Source organism: Centropristis striata, chromosome 22, assembly GCF_030273125.1.
Source record: "Centropristis striata isolate RG_2023a ecotype Rhode Island chromosome 22, C.striata_1.0, whole genome shotgun sequence".
Taxonomy (NCBI): domain Eukaryota; kingdom Metazoa; phylum Chordata; class Actinopteri; order Perciformes; family Serranidae; genus Centropristis; species Centropristis striata.
Genome location: NC_081538.1, coordinates 20,679,987 through 20,702,399, shown reverse-complemented (window position 1 = coordinate 20,702,399; position 22,413 = coordinate 20,679,987). Strand labels below are relative to the sequence as shown.

At 39.6% G+C, this 22,413-nt stretch overlaps 1 protein-coding gene across 2 annotated transcripts in view; it reads left to right on the top strand.

Annotated features, from left to right (window-relative positions):
* slc41a2b (solute carrier family 41 member 2b) overlaps positions 1-22,413 on the top strand; it is a 53,094-nt gene that overhangs the window by 17,832 nt on the left and 12,849 nt on the right. For both annotated transcript variants that reach the window (XM_059325829.1, XM_059325830.1), the window contains exons 7-10: positions 2,709-2,856; positions 3,401-3,480; positions 14,094-14,225; positions 15,317-15,465. In XM_059325829.1, the coding sequence (XP_059181812.1) occupies positions 2,709-2,856; positions 3,401-3,480; positions 14,094-14,225; positions 15,317-15,465 (509 nt within the window). The remainder of the gene's footprint in view (positions 1-2,708; positions 2,857-3,400; positions 3,481-14,093; positions 14,226-15,316; positions 15,466-22,413) is intronic.

Sequence of the window (22,413 nt, the reverse complement as noted above, 5' to 3'; positions counted from 1 at the left end):
CCGGGCTTGGGTGGGACTCATTTAACTCACATTCTGTTTTATTTATGTTTTAGACAGTGTCCCAACTTTTTTGGAATGGAGGTTGCAGAAAGATGAATGGGACCTGATATCCTGAAATACCTCCTATCACTGTTAGATAAAATACATACAAGCAACATTTATTTGACACTGAACCCCAGAAGAATGTAATTTAAATTTGCTCTCCATAATCAATTAAGTGACCTCATCAACACACATAGTGACAGAGTTAGAATAATCCTCTCTGGGATCCGTGGGTAACCCCCTGAGTGAATATATATTCCTTGGCAGTGAAACATCTTACTCGTCTCGCTGGTAGTTTTTACATTTGGATGCCGGGTTTTGAATGTACTTCTGTCATCATGAAGCATGCAGTACTTATCACTATTGGGATCATTATTTTTTTCCCATGCATTAGAAGCATCTAGCCATTTCTCAGCTAAAGGAGGGAGTTGGCAGCTGCACCGTTCTTTTTCCTGGCAGAGCGATTTAGCAAAATGTATTCTACCAAAGACGGACAGGAATATCAATTGTTTGTTCATTGGTTTATTCAAAGCAGCAGGGATACTCAATGGCAGGGTGTCAGAGGTTCATGTAAACGGTTTAACCTGTAGAAGACCTTAATTTGAACGCGGCTGATTGCCAGCTTACTTTGTGCATGTTAACTCTGTGTCAGATTCCCTCTCAATGTCTGGAACCTTGCTTGGGAGGGAGGTGGGTTGATCGGGGACAAGGCTCCCCTCTTAAATGTGTGACTCAGTATATCTTTCTCAGCTTCCTCTGCTCGAGCCCATTATACCCTGAACTGAACATTGGGCCATTTCTGTTCTCCAGCTACGACTCTATGGAGATAATAAATCTGGAGTGTTTCCTAATGACAGTTATTTAGTGCTCGGAACACGATCCTGCTAGAAACGTCTGGTGGGTTGCGCTAAGCAGGTGCTTCACTCTAATTACTCTTTTTCAAAATAGTTGTGTTGTAGTTTGAACAAAGAGGTACAGTTGTAGAGAGAATTCCTGTGTTGGTGTGTATTTCCTCTCGGTGCTCCACTTTCCTCTTGCATTTAAAACATGTGCAGCTCAGGTGGGTTGGAGGCTTAAGTTGGAAGGGTGAATGTCGTGATCATTCCAGTGGAAACCTGTGCGATGTGAAGGAAAGCTGTGAGAAAGACATTTTTCAGAAATTGTTTATTTGCAGCATCTACTTTAAATGTTGATGGAGCATATTTTTCTGGGACTGCCAGTCTTTTCGTTTCATTTAGTTTGTTTAGTGTACATCATGTTTCAAGAAATAGGAAAGAAAGTCAAGCGCTTTTTTCATTTAGAGAGTTCAACTAACTCATGGCTGGAACTTTTAGCCAAGCTAGTATGGGCGATGGGGTGGCAGTGCTGATCGGCTGGTCCACCACTTGGGCTCAGTTTTAAGTAGACCTCAAGAAATATTGCATTGATTGCCATGTTGTTATACAGATTTTTAATTTGCACATAAAAAAGTGTGGATACACTGTCATTTAAATAAATTCTCGAATGTTGAGAAAAAATTAATTATGCTTGGCTTGAGTAAAAAAGTTGGTGGTGTTTGGAAAAAAATGAAATGCATCAAAGTGCAACAGAGCGCAAAGGAAATTACAGATCTGTGGCAAACACACACTGCTTATGCTTGAAGCATTAATGCAGCCGGCAAAAGTAAAAAGCTAACATATGCTATAGTGAACTACACCACAGTCGCATGACTTGAACATCAATACCGTTAGCTTCAGTAGCTCTCCGACAAGCTAATCATCTGTTTTGACAAGCTAGCATATCTTAGTCTAATAAATTGTTTATTTACAAAATTTACAATCTACTAGAGTTTGCAAGATCTAAGAAAAACACGACTAGCTGTAAGGTGGGCTAAAGAGAGACGTATCCGACGTGGTGACGTATAATGTCCCCATTAACCACTGTAGTCTCATTTAGCTACTTGTTAGCACCCACCTTTTAATGGACATGAAAAAACGTCAAAATTCACAAGTGGGTGTAATTGTTAACGTGTTTTATGTTGTACAACAAAACGCAGACATCTCTTCAGCTTGTGGTAACCACAGACCTTATTTCAGGCTTCTAACCCAAAACCCATTCAAAATCCTCATTGAGTGTGAGAGGTTAGACCCCATGGCCCTTAAATGCTAACTTACTTCTGGGTTTAAGAACTCATTAAAAAAAAAGACGTACATGAAGCATGTGCAGTACACATTTTACACAGTACTCCGATCTTTGCTGCTGTATAAACTCATTCTAACTTGTGTGCCCACGTGTTTCCCAATATTGGAAAAATGCTTCTGTAGTTACTTTTATACATTTTCAACATTCAAGGACTTTGGAATGTTGAAAATTCGTCTATACTAAGCTACATTTTTTGGCTTCTTTAAATAATTTTTAAAAAAAGAAAACAAGCTTCTCAAGCCAATTGGTGGGTTGTGGGGTTCAGAGGGTTAATGCAGGACCTGCACTTTCTGGGGCTTGTTTAAGGTTAAAAATATTAATTTAAGCACTGTAAAAATGGAAACTAAAAAACTGCCAGTGGTTTGAAGAGTACCCAGGTGTTTTCCCTTGCATTTCCCTAGTGCAAGTTTGGATAAGCTCCAAGCTGCAGGCCAAAGATGAAAAATGAATCTGGAAAATTGAATGCATCTCTTCCTCTTCCCCAGATAACTTCCCATATGTGTCGTCACTGGTTTGCGCCTTCTTCATGTGTCTGACTCCTCTGTGGATCGTCATCTCCTCCAAGCACCCAGCCAGCCGCACCCTGCTCTACTCTGGGTGGGAGCCAGTCATCACTGCCATGGTCATCAGCAGGTGTGTGTGTTTGTGTATAAAACTGTGCGTGTTTAGTCTTTAAAGGGGAAAGAACGGCTATTCTGCGTCTGCAGCTCCCAGTGTGTGCTTTGCTTGATGACTCATCCCCTAAACAAATTGCAGCACCCAAGCACATACACCCTCGGGTCCCCTTGAGCCTGGCAGCCTAACTAATTCAGCCAGTGGGGAGGGAATGGTCTCATTCGCCTCTCACTACTCGGTGCAGGTGATACCACATTCTCAGGCTTTTATAATAGAGCAGTAAGACAATAAGAATACTGTCTCTAGACAAAACAAGCTGAAAACTGTTGAAACTCTTGTCTGAGTCTACACCACTCTGAGCAGCTGATGAAGCTTTTTTAGTGCCATTTACAGATAAACACACAAATTCACTGAGGACATCATTTAGATGAAGAATGCTCTGTCTTTCTTGTTCCGTGCCTCTTTTGTCTCTTTCTGTCTTTTAAACACACACACACACACACACACACACACACACACACACACACAGCAGTTAATGATCTAATTATGTTGTGTTCTGCAGCATCGGAGGGCTCATCTTGGACAAAACAGTGTCTGACCCAAATCTTGCTGGCATCGTAGTGTACACCCCGGTTATCAACGGTGAGTCACAGCTTTGGCACTGTTTCTTCCTTTATTGTGAAAGGCTTCAAGGTCTCACTGTTTGATTTGCAATCGAGTGCCCCCGGGCAAGAACAGAAAGGGAGGATCTGGTCAAAGACTAGATCAGAGGTTTTAATATAATAGCTTCCTAAATTCTGGGGGATATAGAAAAGAGTTATGCATATGTAATGAAAGCTCAAAGCGTGTGTAGCTAGATGGCTTTAATCCCACATCCTGTATTTGTCCTTTGTCAAAGTACAGGACAGAGTGGTAAAGGATTGTGCTGTGATTAGTAAGGTACATAAGCTAACCACCAGTTAGCCCAAAAGACTTGAGGCAGAACGTGTGTGTGATGGGGCTGCAGCTATTGATTATTTTAATAATCAAGTATTCTACCTTTAATTCAATCGATTAGTCGAATAATGTAGAACCTGCAAGTTTCCCTACAAGAGCTGCAGCGGTCTCCCAGACTGTCATATGTAATTTAATGGTGTTCACAATCACTTTATTAATGCATTTTTTTGATAAAGTGACTTGCAATAATGGTAAATAAACAAAATATCACAGAGTATAGAGCAGGATCAGCAACTTTTTCTGTGTCCCGTGCCAATTTACAATGTTTGCATTTTTTTTGGAGCATTATGTAATTTACTGCTGCTGCACAATGCTTTACAATGCTAAAATTCAACTAATAAATAATTTGAACCCTACTGTATTGTCAGTTCCAGGACGATGATGTCATATAAGACATATAAGTGTGTCATACATACATGCAATACGACATCCTAAATATCTGTGAATTGCTGCATGCGAGAGACTTACTTTTTTGGCTAGAAGCTAACTGTTGTTCCATGGTATCCCACTCAGGAGCTTTATAATCCAGCATTGAACTTCAGTGTCTTTCTTGAGACTTTGATCAATCAATTTTGACCAATGAGAGGCTGTGTTCTTGACTTGTTCACCTTTTCAGAAGCTGTGTTTCTTACACTGGGGCAGCTCTGATCTCAAATATATTGCAAAACAAACTAATGAGTACAATAGCAAAGCCTTATTATAATATATATTGTGGAGATTCTATTTTACACATTTGGATCGTATCTCAAGGCACGCGTCCAGGGTGTATTGACCATTACACTCTATAGCATTAGTTGTTGCTTTGGCACTGTTTGAATCTGCAGTGAGAGGCTGTCTAAATGTGGTGAGAATGACTCAACTTCCAGTCTGTTTTCGTCTTGTTACCTTAATGGAAACATTCAGGTGATCCCATCCTAAATGGACTGTTGTAAGTGAATTCACAGATATACCAGACTTCAGTTCAACCACATCAGGACACAGTTTGATACAAGTTGTTGCCCATTTAGCTTGACTAACCCAACTAACCAGGCTAAGCCCACTAGCATACTATAGCTGATAGATAACTTACTAGTACACTTCCAAAACCCTCTGGGTAAATTTCTGTTTTGTGAATGCGAGTATTTCACATTCACTAGACTTTTTACTGAACCACATTCTGAACTGAACGCCCTGTACCGCCCTGTTTATGATTTGGGTTTTTTATTGAAATAGCTCAACAATTATTGGGTGGATGGCCATGAAATTTGGTTCACATATCCAAGGCATGTCTATGTCATGAAATGATTGCTAGAACTTTATCATCAGGGCTGAGTTCCAATCTGCGTGATGCTTTGGTTAATGACTAAGTCTGTTAGCATGCTGATGTCAGCGTTTTAGCTCAGAGATGCCTAAGGACAGCCTCACATGGCTGTAGAGTCTAGACTGACTTTACCTGGTTAAATAGAGGTTAAGTGATGGTGTGTTTGGAAACCAAGGTGCCAGTTTAAGGTCATTTTGGCTAAACTACTTGAAATTCTGCCTGATCTACTGCATCCCCAGCAGATCTCCTGAGCAGCTGCTTAAATGAGGAGGAGGACAATAAACAGCTCTGAAATGATAGCACTCTCTCCTCCCTCAGCAACTATCCTGTAGATGCACATAAGACAGAATGTATTTTTGGATACTGCTGCGCCGTTTGAATTTTTATAATATAGCCTGTGATGTTTATTAACTCCTGACACTCTAATAAAAGTAGGTGACATCCTGCATTTTCCCAACTGCTGCACTACACTCTGTTGGTCTGAATTGTCAGTGTAGTGTTTGAATTCTGCAAATCTACAAACCCTGTAGTTTGGTCTAAATGTTCTGAATACGTTGATGTCTTCTGCATTTCCATAGCTGCTGAGACGTCTGTTGCTTTCACATATAAAGTCCGGTTGGACTGTGCGATTCAGTGAAGTTACAGCATTGTTGCATTTTTCATTTGGTTTAGTTTGCTTCCACACTGAGCTTTGTCAAGAGCAATAAGCACTGTAAACACATGTCATGCTGTTGATGATGTCCTTTGTCTATTGGACAGATTATATTTTCATTCTCATCCCAAGAGCTGCCACTTTTTTTCAAATCAAGTTGCAGACCTTAATGTATTGTTGGCAGGGTTTTTTATGCGGCATTGGTCCGCTGTGTGATTGAATCCATTAGCCCCCATTTTGTCGTTAAATAATTTGAAGGCTATGTTGTTTTTGTGTGCATTCTGTTCTGACCATATTGGGATAAGGGCCTTTACTTCATCATTAGACCACGTCTGTCCATGAGAGGTTTTTCACCCTGCTACTACCCTGCCAAATTTCTGCTGAAATTCAACCCAGAATGCTCTGTGTTTAAGTTTGCTTCCTTCCTTTGGTTCAGAATGTGTTCTCACCTGCAGTAAACCAAACTCTGGTGCACTTAAACCAAACAGACTATCCGACAAAACACACCAGAGTTGTGAAACTCTCAGGTGTGTATACCCATTAGGGTTAAATAAGATGTGATTTCCATAAAGTTACATTTTATATTCAGCAATAACTTGAGTAAATGTTCAGAAAAAGTAAATGTTCAAATGCAAATCTAGGACAGAAATGTTGACTTTAATTTGTTTCTAGAAATATTTCTAGTGGTAAGTGAAGCATGTAAAACACAGTGGTTAGCTGAAAGGTTTCTTCATGACATTCAGTTGTAACAATGACAAACCTCAGTTTTATATTACAAACAGATAAGCTGTTTAACTCGGGAGTTTGGATACAGAGAAACTCTTGTTGTTTATCTCGTTTATCCTTCTCCGTTCTGCAATTAATGCAGTCTTTGACCCTCAGAGCTGAGATATAGACAAAGTGTTTATATACAAGATGGATGACACGCCACAGAGTCTATTTGTCTTGTGGTGTGCAGCTCCCAGGTGTGAAAGCCTGTGCTCAGTCAACAGTCCCTGGATAAATGAAGGTTACTAAATAAAGACTCCAAATGCTCATCAGCATAAATAAGTTGCCTAATGAGACTGGTTCAGGCAGTAGGCCACAGTCCGTCTGTCTCCACTTCATAAAACTGGTCTTCTTCCATTTCCTCTCGCTTCTATCTCTCACTGCTAACTGGCTCAGCCACGGTTGCCAGGGCCTTGGCACCTCCACAACGAGAGATAAGCCTTTAATTAAATGGCATTAATGAGAGACATTTAACGAGATGGAGTACGATTCTGACTGTAATTGGTTTTCCGTCGAGACGTATCCCGAGCACAAAACAGCTGGGGAATCAAGCCTGTGTCTGTTTGCGAGGGCGAGGACGTTGTATTTTGTGTGTGTGAAACCCAGGTCTGAGCAAACGCTTTAACCGTCTCAGATTTACATTTTATTCATGAGGGAGGAAACTGTGAGGCGGGATACTCGTGTCTTTCAGCTGATTAAAATGCACCGATGGTCCTGTTCTAATAAAAAAATAAAATGAAAAGAAAAGGCAGACGGAACAGAAAGTGTGAAAGGATGGTGTGTGTTTGATGAGAAAGGAGTGGGGAAGGAGATGTGTAGACTGTGATAAGAAAAGACAGGTTAAATGAAAGATAGAGGGAGAAAGCCTCCAAAACTGACCTCCATTAATTCATTTAATACATTATTTTAGGCAATTTCCCCAGCAAGAAGGCTGCCGAAATTATAATAATAATTAAATTCTTAAAAGATATTCTGGTATGTTTAACCCTATAATCCCTGAGCAGTTGTAGGCCGTTTTTTGTTCCTGTCACATTTTCCTCACTGTGGCCTCATTTTTGTTACTTCAAAGTTCAAGTTCTTAAGTTCATCTCTATGGAATCAGCACAATCATGGCTCAAAGTAGGAAGGACAGAAAAATGTCTGCTGTGCAATATAACACAATGCGATAAATCAAAAAGAAAGAAAAATGGTAAGATTGCTTTTTTTGATAATATATTTTTCAAAATGTGAATAAACCTATATATAAAACATTTTTCCAAGTGCACAGAAGTGTAATCAATATTGAAATAAAATCAGGGCTCTACATGCTGTTCATATTGAATGATTTACATTTGAACAACCTCTACTTGCAACCTTTCTTGTCCTCTCCTCTGTGATCTGTGTAAACAGTCTGCAGGGCAGTCCAAGTTTTACTGAATTTTTGTCACATGACCGTCAGTTTCACAAGACTCAATCATGGCTTCCAGGTTGTGCTGAGGAGTGCTGATTTAAATTTTTTTTTTTTTACATAATCTGGGTTGGGCAAAATTTTAAATAAAACATAGAATAAAATGATTTGAGTGAAATATCAAAGCTTTGATTTGGTTACTTTTCCTGATGAAAGTAATTCACACATGATCCATTCAAGGACCTGACTGAAAGTTGAAAATCTGACAATTTTGCCATTTTTTTAACCGTTTTGGTCTATGATTAGCTGTGTATTTTTGGCATTTTAAAAACCAAAAGACATGCATTTCAAACCTACCGACACATTTTGGGCTTCAGAGGGTTAATCCAGGTATTGAGAAAGTGTGTAGCAGTTAATTTCCTGTTGTACTTGTTCTTATTCAACTAGATTGTTTAGCTACAGTATATTACACCAGAAATAGCCTTGGTGTTCTTGCCCCTTATTTTGAATTTAATTTCAGTTTCAGGTGTCATTAAAAAGCTTTTGTTCTGGCTTTCTGAACCCACAGCAACCATATTAAGTTATGCATCTTGTTCTGCAGTCTTCCACCAGACAGCACTCAGATACGGCAGTCTTTAATCTTTGCTTGTCATCTTGGCATATTTGCCATTTTTTCTTTCCTTCTGTTGTTTGTTTTCAGATAAGGTGTCTGCTTGCTTTACATCTCACTTCCACCAATAAGTAATTTTTTCCCTCTTCTGTCCATGTTTTTCTTTCATTATATTTTATCTGTGTTTGCGTTATTGCGTCACATTCTGGTGTTGGAGCCGTTCAAATAAACAAAATGAAATTAAACCTAGAAAGGGAGGAGCAGAGATGAGACGAGGAGGCAGACAGTTCCTATGTCTCCCCCCTCCGGGCAGAGCGGCCCAGCTGCAAGGAGCCCAGACCCCCTGGAGTTCCCCACGTAGCCTCGCCACAGCCCCGACCTCCTCATCTTCATTCCTCCTGTCAGACCCAGTGACCTGGATAAGCCAGAATGCCCCCAAACCTCCTTCACTCTACCTCTGCCCCCTGCTGAGGTTGTAAGAACACCCCCCACACATCCCAAACGCCCTCAAGGACAGAAAGCCAGGAAGCCAAAATCAGTGCACAATCCAAGCACACAATAATGGTAATTTGAACCATGTGTGGACCAAAAAATATGAGCACAACTTATATTTAATATCCCAAATGTCCCATGTTTTTGGTCCAGATTTGCTTCTCCTCACATACATAAAAGTCAGAACGCTGAGTTGTCATTGAAGAAATCGTCATGTGGTCATAACCAACTAGATGATACGATAAAAACTACACATAGGCTATTTCACCGAAGTCATTCAGGTTACATTTGGAAAAGTGCAGGTGCAAATAAAAACATTCCTGATGTAGCTACTTCAGTGTCAGGGTCCTGGTATTGTTCATGCTGGTTGATACAGTCATGGTTTACTGGGGCACTGACATAGATCAAAGCTAGTGTTAGTGTTATAGTATAAAACATTTGCATTTTGCTGTTATGACAAGTCAAGGGCTGTGCCTGAATCAGATTGTATTTATTCTTTTGATTTGGCTGTTCAATATGAAGATTTGACTATTTGTTTCTTTTCTTTATATAAATGATCTGGCAATCAAAAAATCTATGCTCATCTGTTTTACTCATATGCAGTCGTTCCAGGAGTATAATGTTGGCTGTTTTGCAGATTTATCCTATGCTTAGTTACACGGACATTCCTAGACTTTAGACTTCTGTATATTTCGAAATGGTATCTTAATGTTTTGTACCACTGGATTAATTGTGACTTTCTGCAGGATTGCTGACTTGTCCTGATTCTATGATGGGTCAGGTTGTACTGATTGTTTTCACATGTGTATCGGTGCCTTTAAACTTCAGTTTAGCCTGTCATGGCAGATCCATCCTCATGAGAGCAGCTTAGCGTCGGGTTTTCTTGTTTATTTCCTCATCAATCATCGCATCAGACCTATAATGTGCACCTGCCTTTCTATTTTTTATGCCCTATTAAATGTCTAATTTCACATCTGGCCATGGAACAACGGTGGAAAATTAGCCATCTCACTAACACTCTCACATATACACTGGTAGTGATCGATATGCATCATTACTATTGGCAACTGGGTGTATAATGATACTGCAGGGGTACTCGGAAAGCATAGATATCCACCAATATAGCTCGCAGTGTGAACGTTGTGACTTGAAAAGACATTCATGTGAAATTTCCATTAATTAACACATTAATGCAGCACAAATGCCTTATCTTGACATGTTAACATCCATCCATCCATCCTCCTTAACCACTTATCTGAACTCGAGTCACAGAGGGCTGGAGCCAATCCCAGCTGACATTGGGCGAGACACAGCCTGGACAGGTCTCTATCAGGACTATATCAGGGCTGACACATAGTCTCTACCATTACAGCTATTCACGCTCTCATTCACACCTACGGGCAATTTTAGAGTCACCAATTAAACCTAAACTGCATGTTTTTGGACTGTGGGAGGAAGCTGGATGACCCAGAGAGAACCCACGCTGACACAGGGAGAACATGTAAACTCCACACAGAAGTACCAGAGTTAAACCAGCGATCCTCTTGCTGTGAGGCAAAGGTGTTAACCACTACACCACCGTGTAGCCCACCAGGTTAAAAAGAGTTAAATATAATTTTTTATCAGATCCGTTATTCAGATCCCCTCCAAAATTTAGTGGGATTTTCCTTGGCCAATGTTATACCCTTCTACCAAGTTTTAGGAATTTGCCATGTAATTTTCCTGTAATCCTGCAGAAAAACAAACACGTCAAACTGAAACATAACCTCTTTATAGAAATAGAGGAAGTAATAAAGGTAATGTATGTGAAAATAACAAAGGAAATGTGAAAAGAACTCTCACCAGAGAGTCATTCTCGACTACCTGGCTTCCTTTTAACTTTACTGGAGGAAAATTTATTCTCTGTTGTGTCAGTTTTTGTCACTTTCTGTAGTAGAAAGTTCACTGGAATTAAGTGGATTTCATTTTTTTTTCAATCAAAAATAACTTTATATATAAAACTCTTAAAAAAACCTCTTGCATAAAGAAAACTATAACCAAGTCAAAGTCGACTGTTGTGTAAGCAGAAACATTTGTCATCTGCAACACAGTGCAAGTTGATGGTGATGGCAAGAGACAGGTCAAGAAAACCTTGGGTTTTATGGGGAGTTGTGTGCTGGACCTATTTCTTGGCAGTGCCAGGTTTGGTACTATCGTATCTGTACCAAAACCAGGCCTCATTTTGCTGGGCGATATATTGTCACTGAAATAATCGCGATAAACAATATTATTGTAATTTTAAGACCATTTAATGCCTCCGATATAATGATAATATAATAGCATATTTTTTTAAGTTCACCCTTTTAATTAGGAATGAACTTTTAACCGGGTATGTGTGGAGGAACTGCCTGAGCCCCGCACATGGTGAAACTTCGACACAGAGCAAAGGAGAGAACAGAAGCAGCCGAACACAAATGCTTGATAAATCCATATTGTGATCATTGTGACAGGCCTTTGTTTGTGAACATTTTTTTTTCACAGCCAGGTTAGTTGCTCTCCCCTGCCTCCATTCTTTATGTTAAACTAGGCTAACCACTACTTGACCCAAGCTCCATTCAACATAAAACTTAACACTGAACAATTTTACCTCTTTTCCACCAAGGCAGTTCCAGGGCTGATTTGGGGCCGGTGCCTAATCCTGAACCAGTTCCTCGCTTTTGACTGCCAAAGAACTGTCTCTCGGCCAGGGAAACTGGTTCCAGAGTGGCACCAACTCTTTGCTGGTCTCGAATCACGAACCACTTACTTCAGAGGCTGGGGGCGGGATTATCGTGACCAAATAGACCAACTTAAACGTGTATCATTCATTATATTTTATTTTTTTAACTGCAATGTGATTGACACAAGTTAGCGTTAACAACAAAGTCTAACATTATCATCTTACATTAAAGACGAGCAGCACAAATCTGTTGTACATGTTGTGTTTGGATGCAAATGTAGGCTCTGAAGCCAGGAGCAACATTTGTAGAGAGTCTATGTAGTCTGCCATTTTTGTTATTATAGTCACGGAAAGTGGAGATGTATACAGACGTATACAGACGTATACGATAACATAATGACATGGCTCTCTAGCCTTTGGAAATAAAAACTGGTTCTGAGACAGTTCACCAATTAAACCAACTGTGAACCAGCACCAGCCCAGGCCAGGTTGCAAAGGTTTGCGTTCGAAAAGGGGTAATAGAGATCTCAATATAAGGAAAAAAAGCAAATGAGGTTATTGAACTGTTCCTTTTTAAAACCCACATCAGATCAGTGGCATATTCTGATGGTGAGGGCAGGAGTGTGAAGCGAGAGGACGGTGACAGACGAGGGCACAGTGAGCGTGAAAGCTCATTGTGAAGTTATGTCTGTTTACAGGCCCTGTGGGAGTGCTGGTAATCCTCCAATAAAATGTCACCAGGCGGACAAAGAGCCACAATAGATTGAATTAAGTGGACATCACCCTGAGGTGGTAGCAGTGTCTAATTTAATATACTCACCACAATAACAGGCAGGGTTTGAGGGAGGGGAAGTCTCAGACACACATCCTGCTTCTTATCTTTGTCTATGGTTTATAGTACACAACCACGTTAGTGACTAAACGTATAGAAGATCTATTTACCCGCAACACTGAAAGTATTTGAATGATGCATTTTTTATGATTCTGAATAAAGAACCGTCTCGCTTTTCTGTTTTTACAGACTCAAAGAGTAACTCCTTTTCCATCTCTTCTGAGCCGCACCTGTGCGCACCTGTCAGCCACTTTGTTGTTGCTATCTGTATGTATGTGAGCTCTCCTGCAGGGCTCAGTCACCAGGCTGTGGCTACAAGGATGAAAGACACAGCAAGTTAGTTTGTGTGTTTCTTGCTAAAGGGAAGGTGTGATAGCTGCAGTATGTGAATGTAAAGTGGCCCTGTATTTTGTCACTACAGATGGCTTCCCATTCTCGTGAATGTTCATCTGCTTGACAAGGAAAATGGCTGTGATTCCTTTCACTGTCTTGGAATAATTTTGTAGTATTAGAAAAAGAAAAAACAGTACACCACTGATTCACAAATGTTCAAGGGGGTCGAAGCAGTTATTTTTAATGGGGACAAAATTCAAAGATGAGAGGAAATTCTAATAAACATAATTTGGTAGATTTATAGATTAATATGACTCTACGGCTTCTTGCATTCATCCTGGTGATAGATATTGATATAGAAAGATATCATGATGGATAGATATGGTGATACATGTCAGTAGGGATATAAAAAATACACACAATTTCACGATTAGGAGTTCACAATACGATTTTTGGTAGATTGAGTGTAATTTATGGGTGAAAATGATTCCTTTGTGTCTCAGACAAAAATATACAAAATATCTTCTTGTTTTATCAAATCAAAGATATTAAAAAATGAAAGTACAAAACTGAATTTTAAAACAAATCCCCCCTAAAATAGATTCATTATTAAAAGACAAAAATAACATTTAATCGAACTTAATGTCATATAAATAAATAAATAAATAAGGTCTGTCATGGATTTACTTACTGTGTTCCACAGTGGCAGCAACTAATAAAAAATAATGCTGTGTAAAAATAAAATGCTGTATTACTGTTATTGAGTATAATTCCCTGATATTGTATGATTCACACTAACTCTGAAAGAATCATCTGGTGTTTCCTCAGAAGCTAGAGCAGCTAGAGGGGGTAAAAACTATATGACGCCATAGACAGGCGACCAAATAAAAATGTAAAACTACAGATTTCTCTGGTTTAAACATTGTTGGAAACATTTGGGATACTTTTAGTGCACAGCTCAACAAAATATATAAAATAGGTTAAGTTTACAGACAATTTAATACATAGATATTACATGTTCAATCTTCAAGTATTGAAACTGCTATCAAAATCAAAAATGTATTGTACTTTGTCATCCTTTCTCTATTTCCCCTGAAAAACAGACAATACATTTACCTGCTTTTACTCTTTCTCTTCACCTAACACTGAACGCTCTGCTCCAATCATGATCTCTCCTGTCTTTCTAGGAATCGGGGGTAACTTGGTGGCTATTCAGGCCAGCAGGATCTCCACTCATCTGCATTTCCACTGTGCCCCTGGGGAGGTTCCTGACGAGGCCAAGGGCTGCTACTACCCCTGCCGCACATTCTGGGGTACAGGTCAGTACTCTTGTCCATAAATTTAATAAAATCACTCTTTGGCTAGGCATAGCTGTCAATGATTTCACTGCAATATATAAGTACTGCAGCTCTATGGAATCATCAAAATCATGGCTAGACGTGCGAACAACTAAAAGAGTGGCTTTTGTGCAGAATAAAACAGTTATAATGACATAAGTCACAAAAAAAGAAAAAACCCCAGTTATATTTCTCTGTTAAATATTTTTTTTACATTTGAATAAATGGAATTTATATATGAAACACTTTTCCAAGTGCCCACAAATGTCATGAATATTGGAGGGAATATTCCTAAAATTAACCTGTATTGGCATTGTACTAGCATTTTTACATCCTCCTGTGATCGCTCGTCTCAGCAAAATCCATCATGGCTTCACATTGTTGCTGATGAGCATAGAATTTAATGTTTTTTAGAGTATCTAGTTATTCCAAACAGAAATATCACATTTCAAAGCTCCGTTTCGGTCCCTCTGCCTTGTGTCTTTGTTCAAGGCCTGTCGGAAAGTTCAGATTCAGGCATGTTTCAGTTTCTTTCAGTTGCAGTTACAGTTTCTTTCTACGATAAACAGCGTATTTTTGCCGATCTCTTAAAGAAAGGATATTTCATGTTGGGATCAGAGTTTTAATACTCTGCTGAATGTTGATTATTAGCCTCAACACATTTGTTATTCACACAAGCATACATGTTTGAAGTGGGTTTAGATATCAAGGTCTATGGAAACGCTGTCAGGATTATAATCAGGCTATAAATTGTGCAGTAAGTTCACAGTTTGAAATGCTGGTTTTCAGCTCTGTGCTTGGTGAACTGCAGTGCTGCTGGTTCTCTGTCCTACCAGGCAGTTAATTGCCGTGCCCTGTTGTCCCAAGTGTAAATTAATTCCTTGTTAGAAGTGTAGAGTGAAAACCAGCAGGACTCTAAATCCTGTGGACAGGAGGTGGGCTCATTCAAACGGCACAGACTATTCAGTCATGTATTTCTAAAGAGTACACGCACACTTTTAGACAAAGAGTGGCTCCCTCTCCCTCACATTCACCTCAAATCTTCGTTCCCTCATCCTTTTTACATTTTTTAGGAGCCAATCATCGCTCTGCTCAGGTGCTGCTCCTTTTGGTGATCCCTGGTCACCTGATCTTCCTTTACACCATCCACCTGATGAAGAGCGGACACACCACCCTGACGCCCATCTTTATGTCCGTCTACCTGGCTGCTGCTATGCTGCAGGTGAGCACATAATGACTGTTAATGTGTTTTAATATGTAAGAAGCTTTAGAATTTTAGAAATATTTTGCATTATTTCGCATTCAAGCACAACCCAGTTACAATATAGCAGATATACGTTTTATTTTCAATATGATTTTCACTCCAGAGCAACTGTTTAAAGCTGTGCTAATCCATATTTTAATATTAACAATGAATCCTATTACTATGTACGAGTTACCAATAGATAAACCCATTGAGCTCCCTTCAACTCTACAGAACTTTTTAGAAATTTTACACTTATTGTTTGGAGTTGGACATAAACTCAAAAATAATGCTAATACAGAAATGTTTTGTTTTCAACTTGCCCCCCAAAAAGATAATTTAGTAATTCATTCTTTTTATTTGTTTATTTAATACCACAGAAAACCCTTTTAGGGAGAAGCCTCATTTACAATAGTATATAGTAGACACAACTAAAATCAAGTAGCCGTATACGAAGAATAAGATACAATCAATAAAATTTGCAATTAAATCTTGTAATGTTGTCTGCAGAACTTACAGTTTTATTGAAGAATATTTCAAGTATGTGGGGCACAGTAAAAAAACACAGATCTTTTGAAGCGTGTATGAGGTTTTGGCACCTGCCTTGTGAGCAGGCACAATGGCTACTAACATGGCAAGAAAGCAGGACTAAGAGTTTCTTTAAAAAAGCTTTATTAATAAATAAAAAACAATTCTGTAAGCCAATGCTGTAAGCCAGTTTTTTTGGTACAATACACCAGGGTGTGTTCCATAACTGTCTCCAGTGATGAATCTTAAGGCTGAGTGATATATTGCATCTAAAGGCTTGAGAGTGGAACTGGCCGCCCACCCATAAATAACATCACCGTAGTCCAAATCGGGGAGGAAAACTGCTTGAACAATTTTTTCTCTGAAATAATGAAAAGCATGATTTTCTATTCTAAAAAGAAGGTCCAATTTCATCTAAGCTTTGACAGCGACACATCAATATGGGTATTAAAAGCAAATTTAAATCAACCCAAATGTCTAAATATGTATAATTTTGCGCTTTCTCTGTTATGTAGTTATTAGAAGAATTAATTTCACGTTTTTCATAGTCAAGATTTCTTACATTGGAAAATATCTTTGCATGCTTTAGAACCATTTTCAGATTCAGCAGGTGTTTTTGAAAGAGGTTAAATGACAGCTGTAGATTCAGAGTGACGGCAGAAATAGAATCTGTGCAGATATTTATGGGGAGATAGCAGGTCAACGGTAGACGCCACATAGAAGTGATGTACACCATTTGAAAGCTGGAACCTTAAGATGAATTTGAGATGCATCTTGCCATTGTGGCGTTTTTACCACTCAAGAATTCAAGAAAAAGCCAAAAATCCCATGAAAACAAACCCATGCTGTGATTTGAACCAGTTTAACATTTTAAAGATTTCTGTAAGAATTGCCTTTTCTGTGATTAGATGGCAAGCACTTCTGTTGTGGAAACTGCTGAGAAACACCTTATTGTTAATATACCAAAGACCTATTGCACCCCCTTCACGACAACAAGTCATGACCTAGTACCAATGGATTCCTTTTATATGATACCATATATTCAATGTGGCTTTAAGACTGAGTCAGATACAGTCTTTGAAAGAAAAAAAGTTGGCTGGGCACACCAGCAGGTCGTCGGAACACTTAGGGGTTAAATACTTAACTGTCTTACTGGATATTCACTCAACTGCCACTTTATTATGTACACCTGTTCAACTGCTCGTTAACGCAAATATCTAATCAGCCAATCACATGGCAGCAACTCAATGCTGAAGTTCAAATAGAGCATCAGAATGGGGAAGAAACTTGATTTAAGGACTCTTTAACTACCCAAAGTTTAGTTAGTTTCAATCAAACTCTTGTGCGGTTAAATCCTTGTTACGGTTTGTTTGATCTTTGTTTGGTCTCGGTCCGTTTCCAAACAAACCCTAGTGAGGTTTGTGGCTCCTAAACAAATCCTGAGGTCCCATCATAGCATAGAGATGAAACTCGTGTCCTTCAGTTTTACTCTGTAGGCTACCACTGAGCTAAAGCTAATTTCTCATTGCAGAATTATCAACGTAATGCATAAAATAATGTAATATTTACCTTTGTGGTAGAAGTGCATCAAGGCCGTCCTTCTCTGATTATATAGGTGTCTGATTGACACATATTGGCGCGTCAACAGGCGCTCGTTCTGAACATTTTTCTTTTCAAATGTTTTTGGTAGAACGCCAGAGCAGGATTACAGCTGGTATAATCAAAGGTACTCGGGGTATGTTCGGCTCCTTATTGCTTTGTTTATTTCCGTGTTTACATTTTTCACCACCAAATTTCCAACCAAAAAGAAATAAACTGCGAGTACATTTCGAAACGCTCCGCCTTCGTACAAGCCCCTCCACAAATCTTTTTTTTTATTTGGTCCACTTGACTTTTGTACCCTTAACTATTGCAAGGCTATATAGAAGGTTTATGTCGATTTTGTTTGAAATGGTGTTTGTTGATATGTTCACCCTGCATTGCTCACCATAATCTGTAACTATTCAATACAAGTTTGCTTTATGACCTTCAACAAGTTCAGTTTTATACCTGCACAAACTCATCTTACCTGCACTGTTGATTTCCATTATTATTCAGAAGCAAACATTATTTTTCCGTCAGTCAGACGTGTGTTTCCTCTCAACACTGAAAAGCAGGTGTGTGTGTCCTGTGAATTCCTCGAGCGCTGTGGTTTCAGGCGACGCCTGAAGGAGTCTTGCTACTTGTTTTGGCAGCAGTTAGGATAATTATGAAGGAAAAACTTGTGGGTTATGAATGACTTCTTTTACTTTTTCACGTGCACCATGATTTGTGTCACCTCTGGAATTTTAAGAATTTAGTTGGTGTTTTTGTGTATGCAGTGGAAGCTTGCTTTGCTCGAAGGCTTTTAAAGACTCCCCTAAATCTTTAATGCAGACATGGGACATTAGGATGTAATCCTGGCCACTGAGGCGATGGAAACTTTCCAAATCAATTAAGTCCGTGGCCAGTAGAGCTGCTTTAAGTGTGCTTCAGTCCCAAATAGAACATCAAATGTCAGAGAGAGCCCCATGGAGTCGTGAGGGTAGAAAGAGTTTGGATCCAGCTTCTTTCACATCTTAATATTTGCAAAATTCTAAAGAGAGAATATTGATCAATTTATTGATTGGATTTCAAAACCTTAAACACCATTTTTAAGACGTTCGACAGTGTTTACAAGCCGTGTCAGGCTATGAGGCAGCCGAGATGCTGCATGTCAGAATAATTCATGAATGTCTTTGTTGTCTTTGTTGATCAGTCTCTGGGAAATTGCCTGAATCTCCGCTTTGAATGATGGTATTTGCAAGGTGTCATGGCAGCAAGGTTATTATGGAATGATTTTTTACTGAAGCATACTGCAGAAATTACTCATAGAATTACATCTGCATTGTCATCAGTGTATTATTACAGACACAGACAGAATAGCAGACACTAATTATTTGGCTGAATGCTGCACATAATATGGAAGTTTAATACTAACTGTGTTTTTCCTAATGACATATTCAATCTGCAGCTCATTTTTAGCACTGTAACATAGATAAACTCTGTATTAATCTCTGTTTCTAAACATAAATAGACATATAGTCTTTATTGTCCCACAAGGGAAATTTGTTTTTAAGGCCTGTGCATTTATATACATACGCTACTATACATAACACTACTTTTTTAGAGTTTGGAAATTACACGCACAGTCATTTTTATCACATTGTCAATTGATTCATGCATCAGATATTTGCCCTTTTCAGGAGATATTCATTAATTCTGGCCTCTGGACCGCCCAGAATCTGTGAAAAATCTGTCATCACATTCCACTCGACGATGTATAAAGACAGAGATCAAGTGATGCCAGAGAAGAGAGACTGGAGCTTTAATTATTTAAAAGACATGGACAGATTGAGATTGAACCCTCCAACTCAGAGGAGTAGCAGAAACACTACAGTTCTTACTATTGGACTCCTGGTGTATGTGTGTCATTATAGTTACAATCACTGTTTTTTTTTTCATGTGACCTTTGTCCGGAGTTGCCCTTTCACATATGTTGCAGACAGGAGGCAATTTGTTTTCTCACTTACTGAAAATACTCCATCTGGTTTAGGTGAGGGGTGGCGTCTGGGTAGAGCATGTACCCCCTCAACCAACTTGAACCCAGTTTTTTTGTTGGGCTGGTGCTGGTGCTGGTTCACAGTTGGTTCAATCTGCACACCGTTTCAGAACCTGTTTGCTTTTCCACAGGCTTGAGAGCCACGTCATTACGTCACTGTCAACAACAATGGCGAAATACATGCTCTCTCTACAAATGTTGCTCCTGGCTTTGTGAGCTTCCATTGGCATCCAAACACGACATGTACAACACATTTGTGCTGCTCGTCTTGAATGCTATGGACGGATATTACGTTCTTATTAACACTGAACGTAAGATGTTAATGTTAGACTTTGATGTAAGCTAAAGCTAGCCTGCTTACGATAGCCCGTATTAATAACATTGCAGCTTAACAAATAAAATAAAAAGAACGATACACATTTTAGCCCCCAGCCCTTGACGTAAGTGGTTCATGGTTCAAGACCAGCGGCTTGGCGCCGCTCTGGAACCAGTTATCCTGGCTGAGAGTCGGTCCTCTGGCTGTTGAAAAGATTATGCACCTGCTTTGAACTGGCCCTGGAACTACCTTGTTCGAAGAGGGGTAATGGAGGAGGAAGGACATGACACAAAGAGTATCCTGCAGAAATCACAGTCACATTGGTTATTAATAACTACAGGTGCTTCTCAATAAATTATATTGCATATTGCCGGAAAGATCTGTGCCGGATTTTCGCCTTGAGCGTTCATAGTGATCCCGCGAAGGCATGATAATCTGCCCTTTAGTAGTGCGGTCCAGCGTTGTGGAACAAGGTGGGAGGAGACGATAGCGACGTGCGACAGAGCAGCAGCAGTGCTGCACAGTAGCACAGTGCTAATAAGCTACACAGTTAGTTCTGTAGAAGTACAGTATGCATGTGCTGCAGCAGTATGTATTCACTTAGCGACCTCCGTTTGTTTACAACAGGCACCGGACACTCTGTGCACAGTTAGCAACGGCAGTTTGTTCACGATCAGCCGCAAACACCACCTGTACAGTTAGCATGACAGTTTGTTTACAATTTTTGCGGCGGGCACCGTGCCAAGTTAGCGACAGCAGCCGCAGTGAGCAGTGATTCAATGACTGTCGGACCAAGTGGGAGGCGTTTGCAAGACGTCACCGGATCATCAAATAACCCCGCTTCACCCCGATGGCCCGTTCATAGTGGTCCCGCTTCAATCAGTCCCACCAATTTTCCGCCTCGGTCACTACCTCTGCAGGCGAAAAATTGGTGGGATCACTTGATCCCGGCATCCCGCTTCAGACGTGTTCATAGTGGAGGCGACAGAGCTGTAAATGTCCCGGCATGAAACAGCACTATGAAAGGGGCTAATAATTATGGCTTAAATTTAATGAAGACCTAAAATTCAGTGTCTCAAAAAAATGTTAGTATTACAAAAGACCAATTTTAAAAAGTATGTTTAATATGGAAATGTTGGCCTCTTAAAAGTATGTCCATCTATATGCACTCAATACTTTGTCAGGGCTATTTGACTTAAACTACTGGAAATGGACTTTTCCATGCTATTCTAATTTATTGAGATGCACCTGTAAGTCTTTTGCCAATCTTTGAATGTGTCCGACAGTCCAATCCTTTTATCTTCTGGCATCCTAACAACACGAGAAGAATTTCAGTAAGTTACATAGCCTCTGCATGTTTGTCTCCAGCTAACACCCTGACGCAATCATGACGTCTGCACTAAAAGGATCTTTGCATCAAAGTAAAAGGGCTGACTGATGAGGATTCAGAGGCGTCCTCGACAATCTATCACCAGGAAGGAGAATGGAGAGAACTGTATAATTATCACACTCAGTAGTTAAGGAACGGGCCTGAGTGCAAGGCTCTTAGTGATGTCTTTATCTCTCTGAAAACAAATGTGTGGGTGTTTGAGGATTATGTGCAGGGTATACTTGTACAGTGGCTGCACCCTCAGTGAGCCTCTCCACCTATACTCTAACCCAGGCGCTAATGATGGCAATAAACATTCTGCCACTCTCATCATCTCACCTGACATTAAACTCAAGCGAACACACAGGCTTGGCAATTTGAGAGTGAAAAGTGAGGGCATGGGATGGTGTGCTTTATAGTAATTTTTAATCCCTGACCTCATGAGGATTTATTTTAATGATTTCTCCATCCACATTTGGAATAGATTATTTGGACTCTCTGAGAAAGAAGTCAAAGAGGCTCATTTTAGATTTGAATGAGGTAGACAGCAGCATTAGTTGTGGCTGTCAATAGCCTCAGTCAGTGCCCTCAAAACACCCTGATATGGTGTATTGCTGCATATCTGAAAAGTAAAATCACTTTACTGATGCAGATGTATTTTATTTAATGCCCTGCAGTAACTCTAAGTAAAGAAATAAATGTTTAATTCACACATGACCTGCATTTTAAACATCCAATTGCCTGAGACTCTTAGCATGGGCTCACATCCATTTGAGATTCACTATATGCAGGCCTTACAATTTTATATTTCCCCTGTGCCCAACAGGGGGTCAGACACAATTTGGAAAAGATGTCTGTAGCATGGTGGAATTTGATAATGTCATTCTGTTAAAGTAAAAGGTACTGTAACCGTCTGTTTCTTTAATAGCAGCGATAAGCGGAAATTGCACATGCTGCGGTTTGATAATGTTCCATTTAAAGTGAAAGCCATAGAAAATTAGGGGAGAAATTGAAACATTTCTGCAGAATAGCTCAACTCATTGTGATATCTCAGCGAGCCTCACGGTACAGTCACTGAGTGGAAAAGAAGAATGC